The 23,157-nt window shown below is 44.3% G+C and overlaps 1 protein-coding gene and 1 pseudogene across 1 annotated transcript; both read right to left on the bottom strand.

The window, feature by feature from the left end:
- Positions 1-20,207: 20,207 nt before the first annotated feature.
- Positions 20,208-20,910, bottom strand: LOC147424690 (UDP-glycosyltransferase 85A7 pseudogene; annotated as a pseudogene).
- A 251-nt stretch (positions 20,911-21,161) lies between these two features.
- On the bottom strand, positions 21,162-22,512 carry LOC147424689 (uncharacterized). Its single transcript, XM_086500414.1, has 2 exons — positions 21,625-22,512; positions 21,162-21,297 (listed from the first exon to the last, which is right to left on the bottom strand). Exon 1 carries the CDS (start codon positions 22,409-22,411, stop codon positions 21,869-21,871), a length of 543 nt encoding a protein of 180 aa, XP_086356540.1. The 5' UTR covers positions 22,412-22,512; the 3' UTR covers positions 21,162-21,297; positions 21,625-21,868.
- Positions 22,513-23,157: the final 645 nt, after the last annotated feature.

Raw genomic sequence — 23,157 nt, 5'->3', positions numbered from 1 at the left:
TATCCCCCTCTCTCTCTAAAGGGCGCCATGTCTCTTGCCTTGTAGCTAAATAACCTCCCCCACACTCACACACACTCAGTTTCACTGAAAAAGGTGCCCATAGACCCATCCCCACCCGGTGGTTACCTGATTTTTCTTGTGTTCACACACATCTGCACACAAATTCACCTCTGAACACACTCCCCTCTCTCCCCTCTTGTAATTACTTTATTCTCCATGTCACCTCTCACTTTTTTTCATCAACCCATCTCTCTCTCTTAGTCTCTCTCTCATGAGACTCCTGTTCTGGCACATATACACACAGCCAGACAAGTGGGGCCCACAGTCACATGGCCTATGTAGATGATGATTTCTTCATTTTTAAATTCTAGAATTTCTTCCCCCTCCGCCCCTATATAAAGAGGGGTCACCATCACACTAAAGACACACACAATATCACCAAAGAGTACACTATGCACTGTGTGTGCCTAGTGTACACACACACAACCACACCATCACCATCACCGCAATCACCATGCTCGTCTTGAGCATGACCTCTACACCCTTGGGCTATGGAAGATGAAGGGCAACTAAATGAAGGATGATGGCCATAACCCTCGTGCGAGTCTTCGCCATCAACTCCCACCTATCCACCATGTGCTCTACCACTCTCTCCCTTCTCATTCCCCTACCCTATGCTCCCCATTTCATCGCCTTATTCTCTAAATAAAGCTTGAGGTTTTGTGAGTATGTTTTCTTGATATATCCCCTCCCTCTCTCTCTCTCTCTCTCTCTCTCTCTCACTTGATCTCATTTCCCTTCCTCTTCATCATTACTCCCAAGCATCCATCTCTCTTGGATGAAAACTTTGTTATGGTGGTGTGTTGTTTGCGTCCTAGCCGCTCAAGCTAGGTGGTGCCCTGTGTTTGCTTTACCATGACATGGCTCGAGGCGCGCCATTCGGTCCCCGGTGTTTTAGAGGCCATCGGGGGTTCGGGGTTTGCTTTGCTCCCGTCATTTGGTGCCCCCACTGAGGATCTTTTCATGAAACCCTTCAGTTTACAAGACTGAAACCCCTAAACTATTGTGAATGGATGAATGGCTAGCAAGATTTGCTAATTGGACGACATAAGAAGAAGAGCTCCAAGCACAACTAGACAAACTCCGCATCTCCATCAAAGCTCAAGTGCCAGGCGTAACGGTAATCGGTTTACAGTGGGAGAGTCAACCAACACGCCAAACCCAGTGGATATACATAGGCCAAGTGCCAAGAAGAAGAAGGAGAAGGTCAATACCATGTCCGCAACCTACAACCAACCCACAACAACAAGATGGAAGGAGCTCTGCACAATAGAGAATCAACACTATTCTACTTTGAGAATCGGGTAACTCAAGTCACCGAGATAATTATCACAATCAGTTTTCAAGTCGCACCTGATGCTGCAGCACAGATAACGGAAGCATTGGCTCACAATCTCACTAGAGAAACTAGGGATCTACTGAGTTTGTTTCAGGAAATAACACCACCCTCTCCCACAAGCTTGGACAGTGACTAAGCACCTCTGAGCTTCACATGAATCAGTAGAACCTACCTCAAGACAAAAATCACACATACCAACATGTGTACGCTAAATCAAGGTAATACTGGACTTGAAGGCTTACTACCAACACGTCATTGACACCATGCTGGGTGGGGAGCGGTTTTTTGAGATTCTGGCATCAGATCAACCATTTGTCTTAACTTTGGTACAAGGAAATGTACCGTTTGAAGTTTTAATCTATGTCCTAGTATAAGAGGATATACACGCCTCCTTGTAAAGAAGAAAAAAACTTTTGCAAGTTAAGCAGTGTGTCTTTCTAGCTCTCTCTCAGTAATCATGGCAAGTGTAGCATTTCCAACATTTAAAGGAAAGAAGGGGGAGGATTTGGTAACAGAATTCCTAGATGACTTTGAAGTAGCATGTGTAGTGAGCAACAAAGATACGGATGAATCCCGGGTTAGAATCTTTAAGCATCTCATGAAGCTAGAAGCTAGATCATGGTACAATGCACTTCCACAAGCAACCAAGGATGACTGGGAACCCTTAAAAACCGCTTTTAAGAGGCGCTTTGGGGGAGGTACCACTTCAGAAAAGTTGTGGGACAAGTTGAGAGACTTGAAGCAAGAGGGTCTTTTAGAATATGCCACCTATGAGTCCAAATTTGTGGATTTGTGGGAACGGTGGGTTGAGTCACTGGCAAGGGGGGAAGCTGCACCCGATTTCCTAAAAAAAGATCGGTTCACGCATGGCTTATGGCCACTTCTCAAGGAGAAGGTGAAAGGTAGATTCCCGGCTACGTATGAGTTAGCCGTTGAGATTGCTCGCCTTAAGGACAAGAAGCTGCGAGTGAAAGCCAAAGAAACCGAGTCAACAGAAGCAGGAACATCGCATCGACCAACAACTACGACAACCACCATTCCACCACCACCACCGGCTCTTGGGGTAAGAGATGACCAACAAGATATGTTGGCCCATATTACTGACCAACTGCAGAATTTGTCTGTCCACTTAATACACCAAGGGAGGAGTCAAGAAAGAGATCAAGACCCTGGAAGATCACGACGACAAAACAGGGAGTATCATTGCTACAACTGCGGAGAAGATGGTCACGGTATGTACTACTGTCCCAAACCACGACAAAACTATAATAGAGGAGGTAGGAGGAACCAATTGTCACCCCCTAGAGAAAGAACACCCCCACCTCGAGCACCAGCCCCACCAACACAAATTCTACGTCCACCCCAGACACCACTACAAGCATCCATTCCACCTCTTCCACCAGCCCCACCACCTGATCGCCCTGTAAACATCATAAGGCTAGAAGAGAAAGGAAAAGCCGTAGTAGTGGATCCACCCAGAGCAAAGGAGAGGGACAAGGGTAAGGAGAAGGTGCCTTTTTAGAACCACTTGAAGCCATGACTGTGAAAAGAGCTAGGAGGGAGAAAGCTACACAATCAGATGATGAGAGCATGAGAGGAGAGACTAGCAAGAGGCCATCCACGCCACGACGGAAATTGGGCATCACCGACTTCCAGCTAGGGGAAAGTTCTAAGCCCTATGATCTAACATTGGATGTGGCAGAGCAAGGACCGAAGATTACATGGCCACAACTGCTACATCTTGCACCTAAAGTAAGGCGACAATGGTCCAAAATGGTAAGTACAAGACACTCCAAAACAAAGGTAGCTGGAGCAATTTCGGGTTGCAACATGGATGACATCCTTCCAATTGTCGACGTAAACATAAAAGGAAAGAGGGTTGGAAACACCTACATTGATGGAGGTGCACAAATCTGTGTAATGAGCGAAGCTATGATGCTTCGATTAGGGCTCGAGGTTGACAGGCCTTCTCCATGCAAGGCAAATATGGCAAACAACGCAAAAGTAAAGTGTGTGGGTGTGGTAAGTGCCGTAAAAATAAAAGCTTTCAACACTGAGGTAGAGGTAGATGTTTTTGTAATTCCTACTAAGGGGGAGGGCTATCCACTAATCTTGGGAAGGCCATGGTTGATGGCCATGAAGGCAAAACAGGACTGGGGTACTGGCCTTCTACGCATGACCGCTAAGAAAGGGGAGACAATCTACTATGACATGAGGATTGGCAAGCAGAAGCAAATGAATCTGGAAACATCGGTAGATGAAACCACTAGCGAATATTCCAGTTCTGAGGAGGAGACCACATCCACCGACGAAAGTGACAGTTCCATTGATGTGATGGGTATCATTATGAAGGATCCACAAAGGGTAAGCACAACTGGTGATCCATCACCAAAAGGGCAACCCAATGAAGAGGAGAGCAAATCACCTGGCCTAGGAGGAAGTAGGTTGAAGGGTATGTTGTCTACGGAATTAACACTTGAGGAGAAAGATAGTTTTTTGCAAATGTTGATGGGATTTCCTAACCTGTTCATTGACAACTATGAAAGAATCACAGGCATTACAGTGGTGGAACATCATATTAGGCTGAAGGAAGGGGTAAAACTAGTTGTGCAAAAGCTACGACGACTGGGGGTCATACAAGAAAAGGCACTCTTGGCCGAGGTAAGGAAACTGCTGGAGGCGGGATTCATCTATTCTGTAGAAAACTCAGAATGGGTGTCACCCGTAGTGGTGACGCCTAAAAAGAATGGTAAGTGGAGGGTCTGTGTTGACTACAAACCACTAAATGCAGCTACAAAGAGAGACCACTTTCCTCTCCCTTTCTTGGATGAAATTCTGAATGAAGCAGCGGGTTTTGAATGCTATACCGTCTGTGATGGTTATTCTGGATACTTTCAAATACGCATAGCCTTGGAAGATCAACTAAAAACCACTTTTATCACGCCATGGGGTTGTTTTGCATACAGGGTTATGCCATTTGGTCTCACAAATGCACCTGCCACATTCCAAAGATATGTCACATATGTTTTTCAACCGTTCTTTGGAACATCCATAAGAGTGTTCAGTGATGATTTTTGTATATATAGCTCCCGTATTTCACATTTAGAAAAGGTAACTGAAGGTTTGGCTAGGTTGCAGAGCCTAGGTGGGCAATTAAATGTGGATAAATGCCACATTGGGGAGAGTAAAGTCATTCTACTAGGCCATGAAATTTCAGCAAAAGGTATCAACGCCGACCCAAGTAAGGTGTCCGCACTCATAGCCCTACCTTCACCAACGATCGCACGTCAACTTGTCTCTTTTCTACAGAAGGTGAGGTACTTAAGTAGATTCATACATCTACTATCACAACTTGTTCTACCACTGCAAAAACTCACTCAAAGATCAACTTTCACTTGAGACGAGGAAAGCGAACATCACTACAACAAGGTAAAGGAGGTCTTAGCCACTCTGCCAACTATCTCACCACCTAAGTGGGATGAAAAATTCTATGTCACCTCAAGTGTTGGTGATGACTCATTGGGGGCTGTGCTACTCCAAAAGGATACAACGACATCTTTCATGAGGCCAATCTACTTCTCTAGTCGAATGATGACAGCAGGACAGAAAGGTTTCACCCATGTGGAACACTTAGTCCTAGCTCTTATATTTGCAACTACAAAGTTTAGGTCATATTTGCTGCCTAAGCAATTTGTGATTCTAACCACGGATGAAATATTTCCCCATGTTGTACAACACATGGATGTGTCTGCTAGAATTACTAAATGGCTAGTTCGTCTGCAAGAGTTTGACTACACGGTACAGGTAGAAAGCACGACGAGGGCAAGTTTGGGGGGACTCATGACCTACCAAGTCTTTGAAGGGAAGGAGAAGCAATCTAAGGAAGGAGAAGTCCGATTACCTCCAGTACCACCGATGGTAGAAGGAGCATACTCTCTATACTTTGATGGAGCCTACAAGTGAGCGTCCGACAAAGCAGCTGCAGGCATAGTGGTCTTTGATGACAAAGGGACAAAGGTATTTTCGTTGGGCCAATTGTTAGATTCACATTCTAACAATGAAGCTGAGTATGAAGCACTAACCAAGGGTCTACAATGGTGCGTCTTGCAAGGTGTACAACGCCTTAATGTATTTGGGGATGCTCTACTTCTGGTAAGGCAAGTAAATGGAGCATGGACATGCAAGAATCCTAGTTTAAGGACTCACTTAAGTGGTGTAAAAACCTTGTTGGGTAAGTTTGAAGAAGTTCAAATACACCATATCCCAAGGGCTCAAAACCAAGAAGCAGATGCCCTAGAAAGTGAAAGACTACAGGAAGTGGTGGTTGGAGCAATAAAACTAAAGCTCCCTCTATTTCAAGGTAGTGACGCCTTGCTTGACATCATGCATTTTTTGGAAACAGGGGAATGCCCATCAGATTTAACAAAGGGACAGAAGCAATGGCTGACGCGGAAGGCCACAAGGTATCGACTCATCAATGACGGTTTGTACTGTAAGGGTAAGGACCAAATACTCAGGAAGGTCCCTCTCTCTCAGGAAATCACGGGAGTAATTGCTAGCTGTCACAACGGGGTTTGTGGTGGTTACTTTGCCCTAGACATAACAAGTAGGAAAATCTTACAGGCAGGCTTCATATGGCCTAGCCTCAACCGTGATGTACACCACTGGTGCAAAACGTGTAAGTTGTGTCAAAAGGCCGGCACTAGGTCACTTATGCCTGAACCACAGACACCTATTCTCTCATATGGCCCATTTGAAAAATGGGGTATCAATGCCATTTGGCCATTACCTAGGGCCAACTCAGGAAAATTCTACATTATCATAGGGGTCGACTACATGACTAGATGGGCAGAGGCTAGAGCCACCACTAGAATCACAGCAGTAGAGGTAGCTAAATTTATCTACGAGCACATATGTTGTAGGTTTGACACACCTTTAGAGATCATCTCTGATAGAGGGCCAGGTTTCAGAGCAGACTTCGTAGGAGAATTAATGCAGAAACTGGGCATTACAAGGAGGCACTCTTCACCATAGTACCCTCAATGTAATGGCCTAGTTGAAAAGGTAAATGGAATGGTTTCTAAAATTATTACCAAGCAGGTAAACAATCATCCTGGAGACTGGGATAAGTATCTACTACCAGCTTTATGGGCCTACAGAACTTCATTTCGTACATCCTTGGGATTCACACCGTATCATCTAGTATTTGGTAAGGAAGCAATCTTGCCCATTGAAGTGCAACTACAAAGTCTCAGAGTAATGGCAAGCCAACTTCAACAACCCAACATGCATTTGAGAGATCACATCATCAACTTGGAAAGTCTGCAGCTGGACAGAGAAGAAGTAATAAATTATTATGCAGCACAAGCAGAGCATAGACGGCTTAGCTTTAACGAGCATCTCCGGAAAAAAGAATTGAAGAAAGGAATGTTGGTGCTCCGCTACGACAATCGCTTCGACACGCGCAAGGATAAGAAACTCCTGCTCCGATGGGAAGGCCCTTTCATCATCAGGAAAAAGTATGCCAATGGAAGCTACCAACTTATGGAGGCTGATGGAAAACTTCATAAAACCAGGGTAAATGGTTGGCGACTTAAACCTTATTTTCTTCGATTTGACTAGGCTCCACCAATTGACATTCCAGATGAGGACACACCATCAGCCACCACCTTCGACAATAATGATCAAACAGATGAGCTAGAGACATGAATGCCTCTAGCCAAAAGGGGAGGGCTAATGATGGGGGCTTTTCACAAGCCAAGCTCCCATACCCCTCTTCTCTCGTCCCCACCCCATGAAAACCTCCTCTTAGGGAGGGAGTGATAAAAGGCATTGGAAAAGTAAGAAAAAAAATAAAGTATGATCATGTAAATATATGAGAAAGGTAAAATAGGCCACCTCATGCCTGCAGGGCAGCCCATCCCCACCTTGCCTCCTTTTTCTTCACTGTTGCCCCGCCGTGTTTGCCTTTTCCTCTCCTCCACTCAAAAGGTCAACCCCCTCTCTCTTCCCCTTGTCCTTTCTCCTTTCTCTCTCCCCTCAAGCTACCCCACCTCTCACCAATAATGCATTCTAACTCACCAATAATACATTCTAACTCACATGCCACCTCTCCTATCTTCGAAAATAGTATACCCCACCCCCCTTTTCTCTCTCCTATCATATCCCATGACCCAAATATCCCCCTCTCTCTCTAAAGGGCGCCATGTCTCTTGCCTTGTAGCTAAATAACCTCCCCCACACTCACACACACTCAGTTTCACTGAAAAAGGTGCCCATAGATCCATCCCCACCCGGTGGTTACCTGATTTTTCTTGTGTTCACACACATCTGCACACAGATTCACCTCTGAACACACTCCCCTCTCTCCCCTCTTGTAATTACTTTATTCTCCATGTCACCTCTCACTTTTTTTCATCAACCCATCTCTCTCTCTTAGTATCTCTCTCATGAGACTGCTTTTCTGGCACATATACACACAGCCAGACAAGTGGGGCCCACAGTCACATAACCTATGTAGATAATGATTTCTTCATTTCTAAATTCTAGAATTTATTCCCTCTCCACCCCTATATAAAGAGGGGTCACCATCACACTAAAGACACACACAATATCACCAAAGAGTACACTATGCACTGTGTGTGCCTAGTGCACACACACACACACCCACACCATCACCATCACCGCAATCACCATGCTCGTCTTGAGCATGACCTCTACACCCTTGGGCTATGGAAGATGAAGGGAAACTAAATGAAGTATGATGGCCATAACCCTCGTGCGAGTCTTCGCCATCAACTCCCACCTATCCGCCATGTGCTCTACCACTCTCTCCCTTCTCATTCCCCTATCCTATGCTCCCCATTTCATCGCCTTATTCTCTAAATAAAGATTGAGGTTTTGTGAGTATGTTTTCTTGCAATGTTTTGCCCATGTGAGGTGTGCGGAATCGCCACCTAGTCTTGTGTTTGGAGTGAGCTTGTGTATGTGTGAAGGGTGTGCGGATTCGCCATCCTTCTGTGGTGCCTAAGTACTAAGCCGCTATACCCCCTCCCTCACTCTCTCTCTCTCTCTCTCTCTCTCTCTCTCTCTCTCTCTCTCACTTGATCTCATTTCCCTTCCTCTTCATCATTACTCCCAAGCATCCATCTCTCTTGGATGAAAACTTTGTTATGGTGGTGTGTTGTTTGCGTCCTAGCCGCTCAAGCTAGGTGGTGTCCCCTGTTTGCTTTACCATGACATGGCTCGAGGCGCGCCATTCGGTCCCTGGTGTTTTAGAGGCCATCGGGGGTTCGGGGTTCGCTTTACTCCCGTTAGTGGCTTCATCGGGTAGTGTCTCCTTGTATTTTTCTGCTTTCTCAAAGAAACTTCGGAGGCATTCTATTGGATTGCTGGATGTTTCCATTGCCTCATCATCGCTACTATCCTTTGAAACAAATCCACTCCTCTCCTCTTGGATTCTGGAAATGATACCCACGGAGAAGTCCTCCCTTAAATAAAAGATGCTTTGCACATCATGTAAAAAGATATAGGTCTTGTCTCCAATCCTGAACTCAGGCACAACAAGCAACATCATCTGAGCATGCTTGTCAGTGAAGTTACTGACATCCAAGGGTAGTTTGATTTCTGTTGTTTTCACAGAGAGCATCTTACTTCTTTGAACTTCAATTGCCTCAACCTCAAGGTCGACTGTATCTTCAACCGCCTCGACTTCTTGTATGTGTGTTGTCTCCTTACATTCTTCATCTGGTGTTGCGTCCTGATCCTCTATCACCTCATCAGGATTCTGCATGAGGAATCCAAACAGGCTGCTCAGGTAAATCATAAAGCCAAAGGATTCCTGAATAAGTTTGCACTCTTTTTGGTGCAAAGGGCAAGCTGAATGTCGGCAAGTAGGTGGTAATTCTCTATACTTCTTCAGTCCCTGTCCTTTGCCACCGCTGTCATTTAAATGAACCACAGCCATACTGGGCAGAACAACCCTCTCTACCTGCACCATAAGTTCAAACTGATCTATGTAGGGCTGCAAGAATTCATTGTGCTGGGCTAAAAGGTCTTCAATATCATATTTTGGGTTAAACATAGAATGAACTAGATCATATTTGTCCCCAGCACCACACGATGCTGTAAAATTGAATAGCCTCTCATCAGTTACAGCTGGCTCTTCCAGAGAAGGCACATCCTCTTTGGCTTTACCTTTACTTGCACAAGGACTGCTTGCTGGGAGATGTGCATCATCTGAGAAGTCTATATTCCTCTTTCTTGTATTTTTATTGATAAGTACTGTAGAGGGTGAGGGAGCCTTGTAGGGTGAGGGATCCTCTTGGCTAGCCGACCTCTCTGACTCATCTTCACAGATTGACTCTTCTTGATCAAACTCCTGACAAAAGTCAACAGTTCTTTTGGCAGAAGCGCTAAGCAACTGAGCCTGTAAAGGTTGAAATCCTGGCACAAGCTCTGGGTCCGGTTTTAGTCTCTTCTGCCTACTGGACCTTAATCCTATTCCTGAGGAACAATGTCAAGTCTTTGTTCTCTCTCTCTCTCTCTCTCTCTCTCTCTCTCTCTCTCTCTCTCTCTCCAAAGCACACCAAAAAACACACACACACAGACACAGATACACACACACACACACACTCTCACTCTCTGTCTCCAAAACACACACACCCACACACAAACTCTCTCTCTCTCTCTCTATAAAGCACACCAAAACACACACACACACACACAAACTATCTCTCTCTCTCTCTCTCTCTCTCTCTCTCTCTCTCTCTCTCTCTCTCTCTCTCTGCAAAGCACACCAAAAAACACACTCTCTCTCCCTCTCTCTCTCTCTCTCTCACACACACACACACACACACACACACACACACACACACACACACACACACACACACACACTCTTCCTCTCTGCCTCTCCACAGTACTAAAGGCGCGCGTAGGGACTTCCAAAGAGTACTTGGTTGTCTCTGCGCACCTTTAGTACAGAGAGAGAGAGAGAGAGAGAGAGAGAGAGAGAGAGAGAGAGAGAGAGAGAGAGAGAGAGTCTGTGTGTGCCCCTGTGTGTGTGTGTGTGTTCAACAGTATAGATTTGTTTGTTTCCACACACACACACACACACACACACACTCTGCTAGCTATTGTTAAAAGAGAGAGAGAGAGAGAGAGAGAGAGAGAGAGAGAGAGAGAGAGAGTGAGTGAAAGAGATGACCTGCAGAAACTCCATGGGAGGCGTCTGCTCCATTGCGCTCTCTCTCTTTCTCTCTCTCACTCTCTCTCTCTCTCTCTCTCTCTCTCTCTCTCTCTCTCTGTCTCTTTGACAAGAATCAGTCTCTCTCTCTCTCTCTCTCTCTCTCTCTCTCTCTCTCTCTCTCTCTCTCTCTCTACCGTTTTTTGACCTAGTAGACAGCAGTTCACTCTTTTGACCATAACTTGCTCATCCGAACTCTGATTTAGGTGATCTATAGCCTCAATCGAAGAGCACAAAGCCCTCTACGCATTGATGTAAAGACATATTTTTCTTTTTGTGTAATGGAAGGCTTTGCTGTAACAGCATCTCATAACTGAAAAAGCTGTCAAAACTTTTCGTTTTTGTTGCCGACTTGAAGGCAATGGCAGACAAAACTCGCAAGGGTGGAAAAGCCACACTCGCCATGGAGAATGATGCAAAATCTCCAAGGAATTTGGATGTTAATCCAACCACATCGTCTACAACAACGGAAGCAATGATCATGGCTTACTTGATCTCGTTACAAGAAACCGTCAACAAGCAAGGTGAAGAGTTACGCGCACTTGCAATGGAGAATGGCACTTTAAGAGTTCTCGTTGTGGAGAATGAGCACCTCAAGAAGGTTCTTGAAATGCAAACAACACGCTTGATGCATCTTGAGAATGAAGTTCAATAATGTAAACGCTCTCTTGTTGACATGAATGTATTGAAAGAGCGCTTGAGCAAAGTTGAGAGTGATCATGTATTGAAAGAGGAAACGATAGATACAATACGACATGATGTATGTGAGATGAGAAATGCATCCAAATCATGGGCTGATATATGTAAGGATAATGTGGTTTCTACATCTCCTATCACGCAAGCCGTTGTCCAAGCAAAGAATGTAAAGAATGTGGACACTCAAGAATTGCAAGAACGACAAAAACACTCAAAGAACATCGTCATTCATGGAATCAAGGAGGAAAGCATGGAAACACCCCAATCTCTTGCGGTTGCTATTGATGAAGAGTTTTTTGCTACACACTTTGGCATGTCAGGAATCATGGCTTATGGTGCACATCGAGTTGGAAAACAAGGAGTCCCTCGCTCGGGAGAAAGACCTATTATATGTACCATGGCTGATGAGATAAAGAGAAAGATCATCCTTGACAATGGTTGGATCTACCTTAAAGGAACGGGTTGTAATGTATATGAGGATCGCACTCTTATTCAACAAAATGTACGTCGCAAAGCATATGAGGAAAGAAGCAAGAAGGTTAAGGTATCATCTCAAGAAGAAAAGCCACTTGAGGAGGATGCAAGTCCATCCAACAAATAGGGACACATGATCTATGAGACCAACTCACGCTTGCGAATAAGCTTTTGGAATTGTAACGGGTATCCATGGAATGCGGGAATTGGCATTGATGAGCTTACCAATGACTCCGATGTGATACTTCTTGTCGAAACATGGGAGCATGATGCGCAACGAATCTTGGATTTGACAAATACGATGTGCATTCTTTGATGTGGGCCAAAAATGCAAAGCAACGAAGAGGCCAAGGAGGCGTAGCATGTATGACTAAAAAGGGTTTGAAAGATGTTTCCATTGTCAAAGAAGATAAGTATAAACGCTACTTATGGCTGAAAATTAGCCCACCAAATGATCAAGTCATGTTTGTGGCTGGTTGCTACATTCCTCACTATGAATCCAACTTTTATGCTTGCTTGATTATGGATAGAGATCAGCCCTTTGTTGAACTAGAGGAAGACATTGCTCATTACAAGGATCAAGGTGAAGTCATTATTTTTGGAGACATGAATGCTCGCACAAATATGTTACAACACGACACACAACAAGTCGACATGCCGCATGTCTCAAGAAGACTGGATGACTCATGCATGTACAATCGAAGTTCTAATGATGCAAAAGAACTGGATCACTATGGAAAGTCACTTCTACATATGTGCAATAGTATCAGAATGCTCATTGAAAATGGTGTATCTCTATGGCAAGGCACCAATGACTTTACATGTAGAAAGCACAATGGTGATAGCATGATTGACTATATGTTGTTCTCGGAAGCCACTCTAGAATGCATACAAAGCTTTACACTTGGTGAATGGAATCCGGAATTGGATCATAGGATGTTATGTATTGACCTCAAGTGTGGTAAACGGCCCGAGTATGTAGCCTCCAATCATGATGTGAATCATTTGTACCTACCTCTAGACTTCAAACAAGCACTCATATATGTTGATATGGTGGACCAAATGTTAAGCATGATAGAGCATCAAGAGAGCCCAACATTATAATGCAAGTGGAAAGTTTTCAAAGAAGTAATTTGCTCTTGTGCGAAGGAATGCTTCTCGGTGAAACACATGTCTTGCAAAAGGTCTAAGAAGGGTAGCACCAAGAAGAAATGGTTTGACATGGAATGTAGTCAAGCCCGAAAACACTTACTAATATTGGATGCAATCAAAGGAAGTTTACTTGGAATGTTCACACACATACAAAGCACTTGTTCAAAAGAAGAGGAGAAGGTGGGAAGTCAAAAAACAACTTCTTTTAGCGCAATAGAAAGCACATGCATATGGCAAGTTTTGGCAAAATCTAAAAGGCAAGCACGTTGAGAGCTTTGGTGACTTGACTCTTGAGGATATGTATATGCATTGCAAGAACCTCTATGAGCAACCCAATGCTGATAAGATGGAGTGTTGTAGCTCCCTTCCGTTTATGTCGCCCTTCTTTACCATTGAAGATGTATGCCGCGCGCTTGAGAAACTTGCTACTTGCAAGGCAGGTGACCTTCAAGGTGTCAAGGTTGAAATGATTAAATGGACAAGCAAGAAAACACGATATTGGATATGTGATATGTTTAACCTTGCACTTCAGTATGGCATGCCTCATGATTGGAGTGCAAATTGGATCAAACCTTTGCACAAAGGAGGAGATGTAAACAATGTGAACAACTATCGCACTATAATGGTTGGTTCTTTGATGGAAAAGTTATTTGGATGTATCATGGAGATGAAGATAAGTGAATGGGCTGAAAAGAATGGTAAAAGTGCGCTTGGCCAAGCAGGTTTTCGAAAGCATCATAGCACTATTTATCACCTTGTCACTCTTCGAGTTCTTATGGAAGCATCTCGATTGAAAGGAAAAAAGTTGTATTGTTGCTTTGTGGATTTCAAGAAAGCTTTTGACATGGTACCACGAGGAAATCTTTGGAGACATATGCAAAGCCTTCAAGTGCCGAGAGAATTTATGCATGCAGTCTTTCGCATCTACCAAAAAGTGATATGTCGATTACGTATGGGAGATGGATTTTCAGAATTTTTTGCAAGCACCATTGGTGTCAAACAAGGATGCCCACTTTCCCCAACCCTCTTTGGGCTACTCATTGATGAATTGGAATGCATGGTTCTTGATTTTATGCAGCAAGAAGGCAAAGAAGAGGTTAAGATCGAAAATGTGGTGATCATGCTTTTGCTTTATGCCGATGATGTAGTGCTCTTGGCACATACCTTAGAAGATGCACAAAAGCTTATGAGTGTCTTGGAACGCTTTTGCCTACATAGCGGGCTGATCGTGAATGGATCCAAAACCAAGGTTATGCTTGTAAAGACCCTCAACGACGAAAATCCATCCATTGTATACAACAATGAGCTTCCATCCAATCACAAATGGAAGGATCGTGCAATGCGTCACTTGGAAGCCAGAAAGAGGGCTTATTATGCATTTGAGAACATGTGCAATGCTGGAGAGATCAAGTGTTGGGCTCTCAAAAAGTACCTCTTTGACACATTGGTGACACCGGGGCTTCTTTATGGAGTGGAGGTGTGGAGGTGTGGGGTGAAAGCATCGGGAAGTCTACTTGGAAAGAGTTTGAGAATGTCCAAAAGCGTTTTCTCACCAACTTTATCCAAGTCAAGACACAAACACCCTACATGCTCTTACTTCTTGAGTCAGGATCGCTTCCCATTGAGGTCTTGGGCATGCAAAGGGTTGTGGAGTACATGCGTAAGACACAACGTAGCCCTTTGTATCGACTTCCTAGAATCGCATATGAAGCAAGTCAAAAGGTTCAAAAGACATGCAAGAGCAAAATACTAAGTTCGGGGTGGATGCTTGATATCAAGAAATGGTTTGGAAGATGGGATGCATGTCACTTGGTCAAGGATGCGTCGATCGACTCCCAAGTTAATGAGGCCTTCTTACAACGCCAATGTATCACGGCTTGGGAGAAATCCGGAGGTTCTCGCTTCAACCATTACACCACACACGTTGCCCCAAACTACAAATCTCTCTTCTTCTCCGAACGAGGTAACCGAACCCATCCCTACATCCTTGAGCCCATCCCGTTGAGTGCGATCCGCACCATTGCCTCCATTCGTCTTAGCTCCCATTCTCTACTCTACGAGACAGGACGTTGGGGCACTGGCGAGGAGTGTCATCAACTTTGTACCTTATGCCCTCGTCAAGTGCGAGAGAGTGAGTACCACACACTACTTGAGTGCTCAGCTTTTGACCACATTAGGTCCTCTTTTCCCCATATATTCAGCCATGAGCTCTCTCTACATACCTTCCTCTCCCAACCACGATGTGGACTCTCTATTGCGACGCTCATTTCAGCCATTTTTTAGCATCGAGAATCACTTATGACCTCCACTCACACCACGTGACATGTTCATTTGGTCCCATATGTCATATTTGACCTCCGAGGACGATAATAGAACTATCTATCTATCTCTCTCTCTCTCTCTCTCTCTCTCTCTCTCTCTCTCTCTCTCTCTCTCTCTCTCTCTCTCTCTCTGTGTGACAGTAAATAGTCTCCCCCCCCCCCCCCCCCCTCTCTCTCTCTCTCTCTCTCTCTCTCTCTCTCTCTCTCTCTCTCTCTCTCTCTCTCTCTCCATGTATGACGGTTAACACCCGGCGGCGCCCCACGTGTTCATTAAAATAGAATCTCTAGGGAATGATGCCGCATGTTCGGTCATTTAATGTGGCAGAATTGGTTAGTAAGTGACACCTAGAAAGTATGAGAGAGAAAGAGAGACACCGAGAGAGTGAAAGAGAGTGAGAGAAGGCGAAAGTGAGAGTGCGTCTGCGTCTGCGACAGAGAGAAGGTGAAAAACAGAGTGCGTCTACGTCTGCATCTTCTACCAAGGTTTGGCCTTCTCTCTCTCTCTCTCTCTCTCTCTCTCTCTCCCTCTCTCTCTCAAAGGTCTCCCTGTGCCTCTCCCTCTCTATCACCCTCTCTCTTTCTCAAAGGTCTGTGTGTGTGTGTGTGTGTGTGTGTGTGTGTGTGTGTGTGTGTGTGTGTGTGTGTGTTTCTTTATCTCTCTCTCTTTCTCTATCACAAGAAATTTCCATATCTCTCTCTCTTACACACACACACACACAGACACACCGACGCACACACACACACACACACAAAACCTATGTGTGTGTGTGTGTGTGTAAGTCTGTGTGTGTACTAAAGGCGCGTGGAGATAGCCAACTACTCTTTGGATGTCTCTATGCGCACCTTTAGTATTGTGGAGAGGTAAAGAGAATGAGTGAGAGAGAGGGAGAGTGTGTGTGTGTGTATGTGTGTGGTTTGGTCTGCTTTGTGGAGAGAGAGAGAGAGAGAGAGAGAGAGTTTGTGTGTGTGTGTGTGTGTGTTATAGAGAGAGGGAGAAATAGGTGGAGACGGGGGGGAAGGAGAGAGAGAGAGAGAGAGAGAGAGAGAGTTCTCTCTCTCTCTCTCTTTCCTTTTCACTAACGGCACGCGGAGGTGTATTTCGGAAGGAGAGAGAGAGAGAGAGAGAGAGTTCTCTCTCTCTCTCTCTCTCTTTCCTTTTCACTAACGGCACGCGGAGGTGTATTTCGTTGCCAAAAATTTCTTTCACGCGCGCCGTTAGTAATGAGATAAGTTTTGTGTGAGAGAGAGAGAGAGAGAGAGAGAGAGAGAGAGAGAGAGAGAGAGAGATTTTTCTATTTGTATACAATGGAATGGCTAGAACAAAGGCCACTGCAAGAAAGGGGGGCAAGGGACTAGGGTTAGCAGCTAAGGCAAGTAGCAGATCTGCAACCCCAAAGAAGAGACCTGGAAAACCAAGTAAGATTTTGAAAGGTCCAAGGATGAAGAAGTTACAGAGCTGCATGGGACTTTTCAGAGAAATCAGAAAGGCGCAGAAATGTGTTGATTTGTGCATACCAAAGCTACCCTTCTAGAGGATGGTGAGGTCCATTTGTGAGGAAGCGACCTGGGGCACTTAAAGGTGGAAAGTGGTTGTACTGATGGCTCTACAGGAAGCAGCAAAGGACTTCCTGCTTGAGTACTTCAGTGACATGACCATTGTAGTAGCCCATGCCCACAGGGTGACTGTAATGGACAAAGGCAACGAGACACTAAAAAGGTGGAGGTATGAAAACATTCTGGTACCCAACGACTGCAGGAATAAGAAAATAAGGGAAATTTTGCTATACCCCCCTGAAATATTGCCACAAGTCATAGTTGTAGATGTCACACATGATGTTAATACAAGGGCAAGGGCAGAGACGGTTGCTCGCCAAACAGAAGACATAAGGGAAGCAGAACTTATGGAGAAAAAGAAAGCAGCAGTGGAGTCCCATAGGCAAAGAGAATGCAATGTGACCCGATCCATAGATGCCAGCAACAAAGATACTCTACTTTCAATGAAAGATGGTTTGCTTGCAGAGATACCATTTATAGATGGAGCCAAAAGCTGGCTCTGGATACAGTGGACATTAATATATTGCTGGATCCAGATGCTCAGATATCAGATACAATTATCTACGTTTCTCTTAAGTAAGTTTTAATATTTTGCTAACTTTGAAAACTCAAATGATAGGTGTACTAAATCAGGTACACTCCTTGCACTTTGATCGAAAGTCAACTTCCACCACACACCCACACGGAGGTGTTTCTTCTTGATCCACAAATGTATGTGATTATTTGACAGAAGAACAGTTTATCTGGCACATTCAAAAGTTGGTTTCTCCACTGTGCTATGCTGGAAGTAACCGTCATCATCTATCCTTGTGAGAACAACCATCACTGGAGTCTCATATGCCTTGATGTTGACCAGCCAGCAGTGTGGGTGTTCAATTCAATAAAAGGAACCCACCCTAAAATTAGGTTGTAAGTGTTATGTATCAAAAAGTGTTTCTTATGGATATCCATGTAAATTTGAAAGCCTCAAGCTAACATCCTGATACTCCTTTATGCAGTTGTGTAAAGAGATTATTGCTTGCTTATGGCAAGATATGTGGAAGGTACGAACTATACAAGGCCCCAATCAAAAATGTGCCTGTACGAAATCAAACGGATGCAACTTCTTGCGGCTGGAGATGTCTTCTCCATGCAGAATATGTCTTGCAAAGCTACTTTGCATTACCACCTTTCATGACTAAGGTAACCATTTGGCAATGCATACAGTCAGTTTTGGTTTTCTTTATACAAAACTTCTCACTATGTGGTCTTTCAATTTTGCAGAGTGCTGTGCAAAACAACACATATGATTATTTGCAAAGATATCGGGCAAGTCTAATACAACACCTGCTCACTATGTCGAACCCTAGAGAAGCTGAAGATAGCTGCTTGGACGACCGCACAATCGATATGACAATACGTGACGAGCCACCACCACAAGCCCCTGCATCAGATACAGTGGAACCACAACGGGCCGAGGGGGTCATACCAGCCAAAGATGAAAAGGCCGAGGATGCAAAAAGGCCAAACGAGGATATGCAAGTCGCTAGTGTACAAGCAGAGGGGCTTATGGAGGAGACAATGAAAGAGGCAAATAGGCCAGTGGAGGAGCCAAAAAAGCCCATGGAGGAAACCCTCGATGAGGCAAGCATGGATGAGGAAAGCAGGCCTATGGATGAGGCAAGCCGGCCAATGGAGGGTGAGGAAAAGACCTTGGAGGAAACCTTGGATGAGGCAGAAAGAGCCATGGAGGAGACCTTTGATGAAGATGAGAACGATGACTACGACAACGAAGCAAAAGCAGAGGATAGCAACAACGACAACAACACTATAGAGACCCAGTATGGACCCTTGCTACCTGTAGATACGGTTGTTCCGGTAATGTCTATTCAAGTATGGCAAAATATGTTCAGCTTCTAATTACTTATATGTCCTTGTCAACTTTTGCAGAGGTTGATTATCTTGGACATCAATGGATTGCTGCTGATGCGTGTGCCTCTGGGTATCACAGACACCTACGAGGATTTGCAAACATTTCGGATGAGTACTTGTCGAGTTGTGGTTCGTCCAGGAACAAAAGAATTTATCCAGTTTCTTCTTCCGCGCTTCAGAGTTTCCGGATGGTCTTTAGTGCAAAGGCAAAACTTGTCGCCACTAGTTAGAATAGTTTGCGGTGTATCCGGTGCTGATACGACAGATTTTGCTTTTTTGTATGATCAAAGAAGATGCGTTACTGTCGAGGGCCACTACCACCCTAAAAAAACCAACTTACATCTTCTGTACAAACCATTCAGCCAAATTGATGTACCCTTTGATGCAAATAATACACTATTGATTGATGATACTCCTGAAAAGGGAGACCTAAATCCACAAGGAACAACTATCTTACCACCCTCTTTTGAAGGGCATACCTTTGATTTTTACCTTGAAGACATTTTGATTCCATACTTACAGAATTTGTATCTCAGTCCATTGTTCACGGACGAGTTTGTACTTTCTAATGAATTAAGATGACTCTTCTATCATGTCTTTGTGTTGCCTTACATTGAGAGAGAGAGAGAGAGAGAGAGATGTGACAATGGGTAAAGAAATGTATTTCAAGAACACTTATATTCACAGACCACAATTGAAAAATGAGCTCAAAAAAACTTCATGTATTGAAAGTCACTCGTATACACTTGAGTTCAGAAGAATCTCTGTTACATTCACACTATTTCAACCCGACCATCCAACTCTTTGCACAAAATATCTTTCTCCCTACGCCGCATCAGCTTACGGTCAGCTAGGAAAAACAAAAAATCTGAAAGGTCCCTTCCATTGACTCTTCAATTATGTCGTGCCGCAACTGTAGAAGATTGCATAGCTCCCTTATTGTAACCACCAACATAAGGCCATGCTCTTTATCAAACACTTCCACATCCACAGTAGGATTATCTTCTAAACTTGTAGAAACCTGTTCCATAGGAATGTACTTACCTCTGAGCAATTGTGATCGCATATACCAAAAGGAGACTAACAGTGATTGGATTGCAATCATGTACTTGACAACTAAAGTGTCAAGCGCGACCTCACACCGTATGACAATCTCTTCCTTTACATACCATCCTCTATCAAGAAGTCTGTCACAAGATGACTGCTGAAATGACTTGCACATGAACATAGTCTTCATAACACGTATATTGTCGTTATGAAACAACTCTATGAATAGTGCAGCAGGACAAAAGTTTGCAATTCTAACCAGTTTGGTGGGAATAGAGCTACGTAGAGACCTCTATATATCCTTGTAGAGCTTACTCCTAACTAGCATTATACTCCACAGTAAAGTTGATTGCCTGCCCTTAAGTAATACTTGTATATGTGCTGAGCCACGTTGAGAAATAACATATAAAGAATATATGATGCATCATCTTTTTTTCTAAGCATCCAACACCTCTCTTCTCATTTCCGCCGGGAGGAAACTTAAGTAGAGGAATATACATACAAGACCCTACTTGCTATATCAAATTAGCTTTCTTGACTAAATCAATGAGAGTGTTATCCATGGCACTACTTTGAGGGCTTTGAACAGAGTTCTCTCATATCATCATATAGCTTTTGCAAGTTGCTAAAGGATTGTTCTAATTGTTGGGTAGTCTTCTCAATAATGTGCATGATCTTTTGCGCTGTGCTTCTAGCTTTATGAACCTCTTCCCCCTGCAACAATGCTTTCACTCCAACCTCCACAAATCTTCTGTCTAAGCCACCGGTCTCTGTGCGCCCCAGCTCCAATCCTGCCCCCCACACATTGCAAAGGTAGTGACAGTTCAACCTTTGCTCGGCATGGCGCGGGCAACATAGAAGAGGAACACCTGCCCACAAGCTCTCCAGTGTTGAATTCCAGCCACAATGAGATATAAAGCCTCCAGCCGCTTTGTGTGCTAGCACCCTTACTTGGGGTGCCCAGCTTATAATCATTCCTTTGCCCCTTGTCCGCTCAAGGAAGCCTTCCGGGAGCACTTGAGGCAGCTCTTCCATTGTAACTGCATCCTCTCTTATGACCCATAAGAAGGGACTCCTGCTTGCCTCTAGCCCAACAGCAAGCTCTTATATCTCCTCTACAGACAACTTTGCAAAACTACCAAATGCAATGTAGATGACGGACAACTCTGCTTGCAAGTCGAGCCATGATAGGCATTCTGTCTGGGCATTATCTTCCGTCTTCGGCTGGGTGCGTAAGGGGCCGATCATATAGCTGGGAATTCCTTGAGCTTCAAATGACTTACATGCATCGGGCTCAAGATCCAACAGGGAATTGATCAGAACTCTCTTGCTAGACTTCACACATGAAGCCACCTCCTCCTGAAAGAATTGTACAAATTCATTTGATGAGTCCGCAAATCGCAGCTCTTGCGGTACAAGCTCAAATGAGCATGGTGGAAGGCCTGTAATATGAGTTAGCATCAAAGGGGTCCCGCTCTTCCACTAGGTGGGGGATCCTATCCACATTGCAAAAGATGACATCAGCTAGTGATAAAAACTAAACTCAATCTTCATGACAGAAAATTCGTTGCCTGTATAATATTCCTCGAAGGAGAACGGAGAAATTACTATGCAAAGGACAAATGGATGACAGAAATTCATGGGCATTCGATATCTGATGACTTGCCTATAATCATGTAACATGTTTATGAATGCTACAACTTTTATACAGCTTTCACAACAATAACTAAGTATGACGTGATTCAGCATGAGGAGCATCAGACCAATCAAAGACAAGCTCAATACCCTGGAATAGCCCAAAAAAGACAGAGCAAAATAGAAACCTTTCTCAGGGAAGATGCCATCAGAGTAGAGGACCTCAAGACTGAACATCAAAAGTAGTGTCATGGCATTGGATGTCCATAATTCAATTCGAGGGATGCCGGCACGCTGGGTAACCTCAAGGAACATTTATGTTCTAATCCAATTGTTAGCAAGTATCCCTTGGCAGCAAAGTATCCAATTGTTAGCAAGTATCCAAGGGCTGAAGGAGTCGCCGATAAGGCATGTAGGTGGGTCACCCTGTTCTCACAGCTCAACAATAAGATTAAACAAGTTCTCCTTCATGGAAGGGGTGACATAGAGGTTATTATCAATGTCGCCCGGTTGGAAGGCATCCTCGAGCACATAGATGAAAATTTTACCTCTACCACCATCACTACCGCCGCTACCGCTACCATCAAAAGTAGGAGCTGAGTTGCCTACCTCAATGCCATCACTTACAATGGTGGGACCTGTATTTTTTTCACAGTGCTCGCCGGTGCAGCATGTGCTTGTTGTAGATAGAGTGTCTCCGCTTAGATCTGGGCTAGGGAGAACAAGACTATTCCGCTCTTTGAGCCTGGCATAGGAGGAGGAGAAGTAGATGAAGCTTACCTTGAAGCCAAGGGCGGCGAGCAATTCCGAGAGGAGCATGGCCGGGACGACATGGCCTTGCCCACTGGATGCAACGACCAAGGCATGGGGGGTGACATCAGAGCTGCTATCCATAATATATAAATGGCCTTGTCGGGATGCTGTCACAGCTAGTGTTCTGTTTTTGAATGAATGTTTTTGTAGAAGTGCTTGCATGGCGTGCTGTGTTTTGGTACAATGCTTTTCTGAATTTATAGAGCTACAAAAGACTAGCTCTGCCTTGCAGACCAAGAACGAGAGCCGGGTAGGAGCAGGTTATGCGTCCCGAACGGAATTGCTAGCAGCTCGCATTCTAAATGGTGACCTCATCGTTTACATCACATAAGATTCAAAGCTTACCATATCGTGACGCCATTCTACTCATAGGCTATTCAAATTTGGTGTTTTCCACGTTTTGTAGGTTCATAAGAGCCGGTTTCCTGTATGCGGTGTTGAAAAGTAGTTCCACTAAATTATTGGAACTAGTCTTGGGAGACCATGGGAGGATACAATGCGGTTACATGCAAAGATTTAAGTTAAAAAGCATACGATGCGGATACTTCTTTGACATGTAAGATTGAGGCTACGTGGACAACCCCTCGTTGCATTGTACAAGACTGCTTTAGGCCAACCAAGTAACTTTTCATGCATTACAATTTACAAAGTGCATGAGAAATGCCAAGCTGACTGCAACTTACAGACCGTAATGCCCATTAATATCGTCACCACCTTATATGAACGCCTCCACTATCTCCTTACTACGGCTTGGTATTTGTTAGCTATCCTCTTTGTATAGAATCTCTTTGCATCACCAAGTTAGTCATATGCATGTTGTTGTGTCACCATGCAATGTCTCGTAATAACTATTGTCCATTGGAAGCAAAAACACCAATTGGTTGCACGGTTTATTTGCAATAATATCA

This window comes from Adiantum capillus-veneris, chromosome 25, assembly GCF_014529385.1.
Source record: "Adiantum capillus-veneris isolate H3 chromosome 25, ASM1452938v2, whole genome shotgun sequence".
In the NCBI taxonomy this organism is placed as follows: Eukaryota; Viridiplantae; Streptophyta; class Polypodiopsida; order Polypodiales; family Pteridaceae; genus Adiantum; species Adiantum capillus-veneris.
The sequence above is the reverse complement of the archived record's forward strand: the minus strand, read 5'-3'. Positions and strand labels throughout refer to the sequence as shown.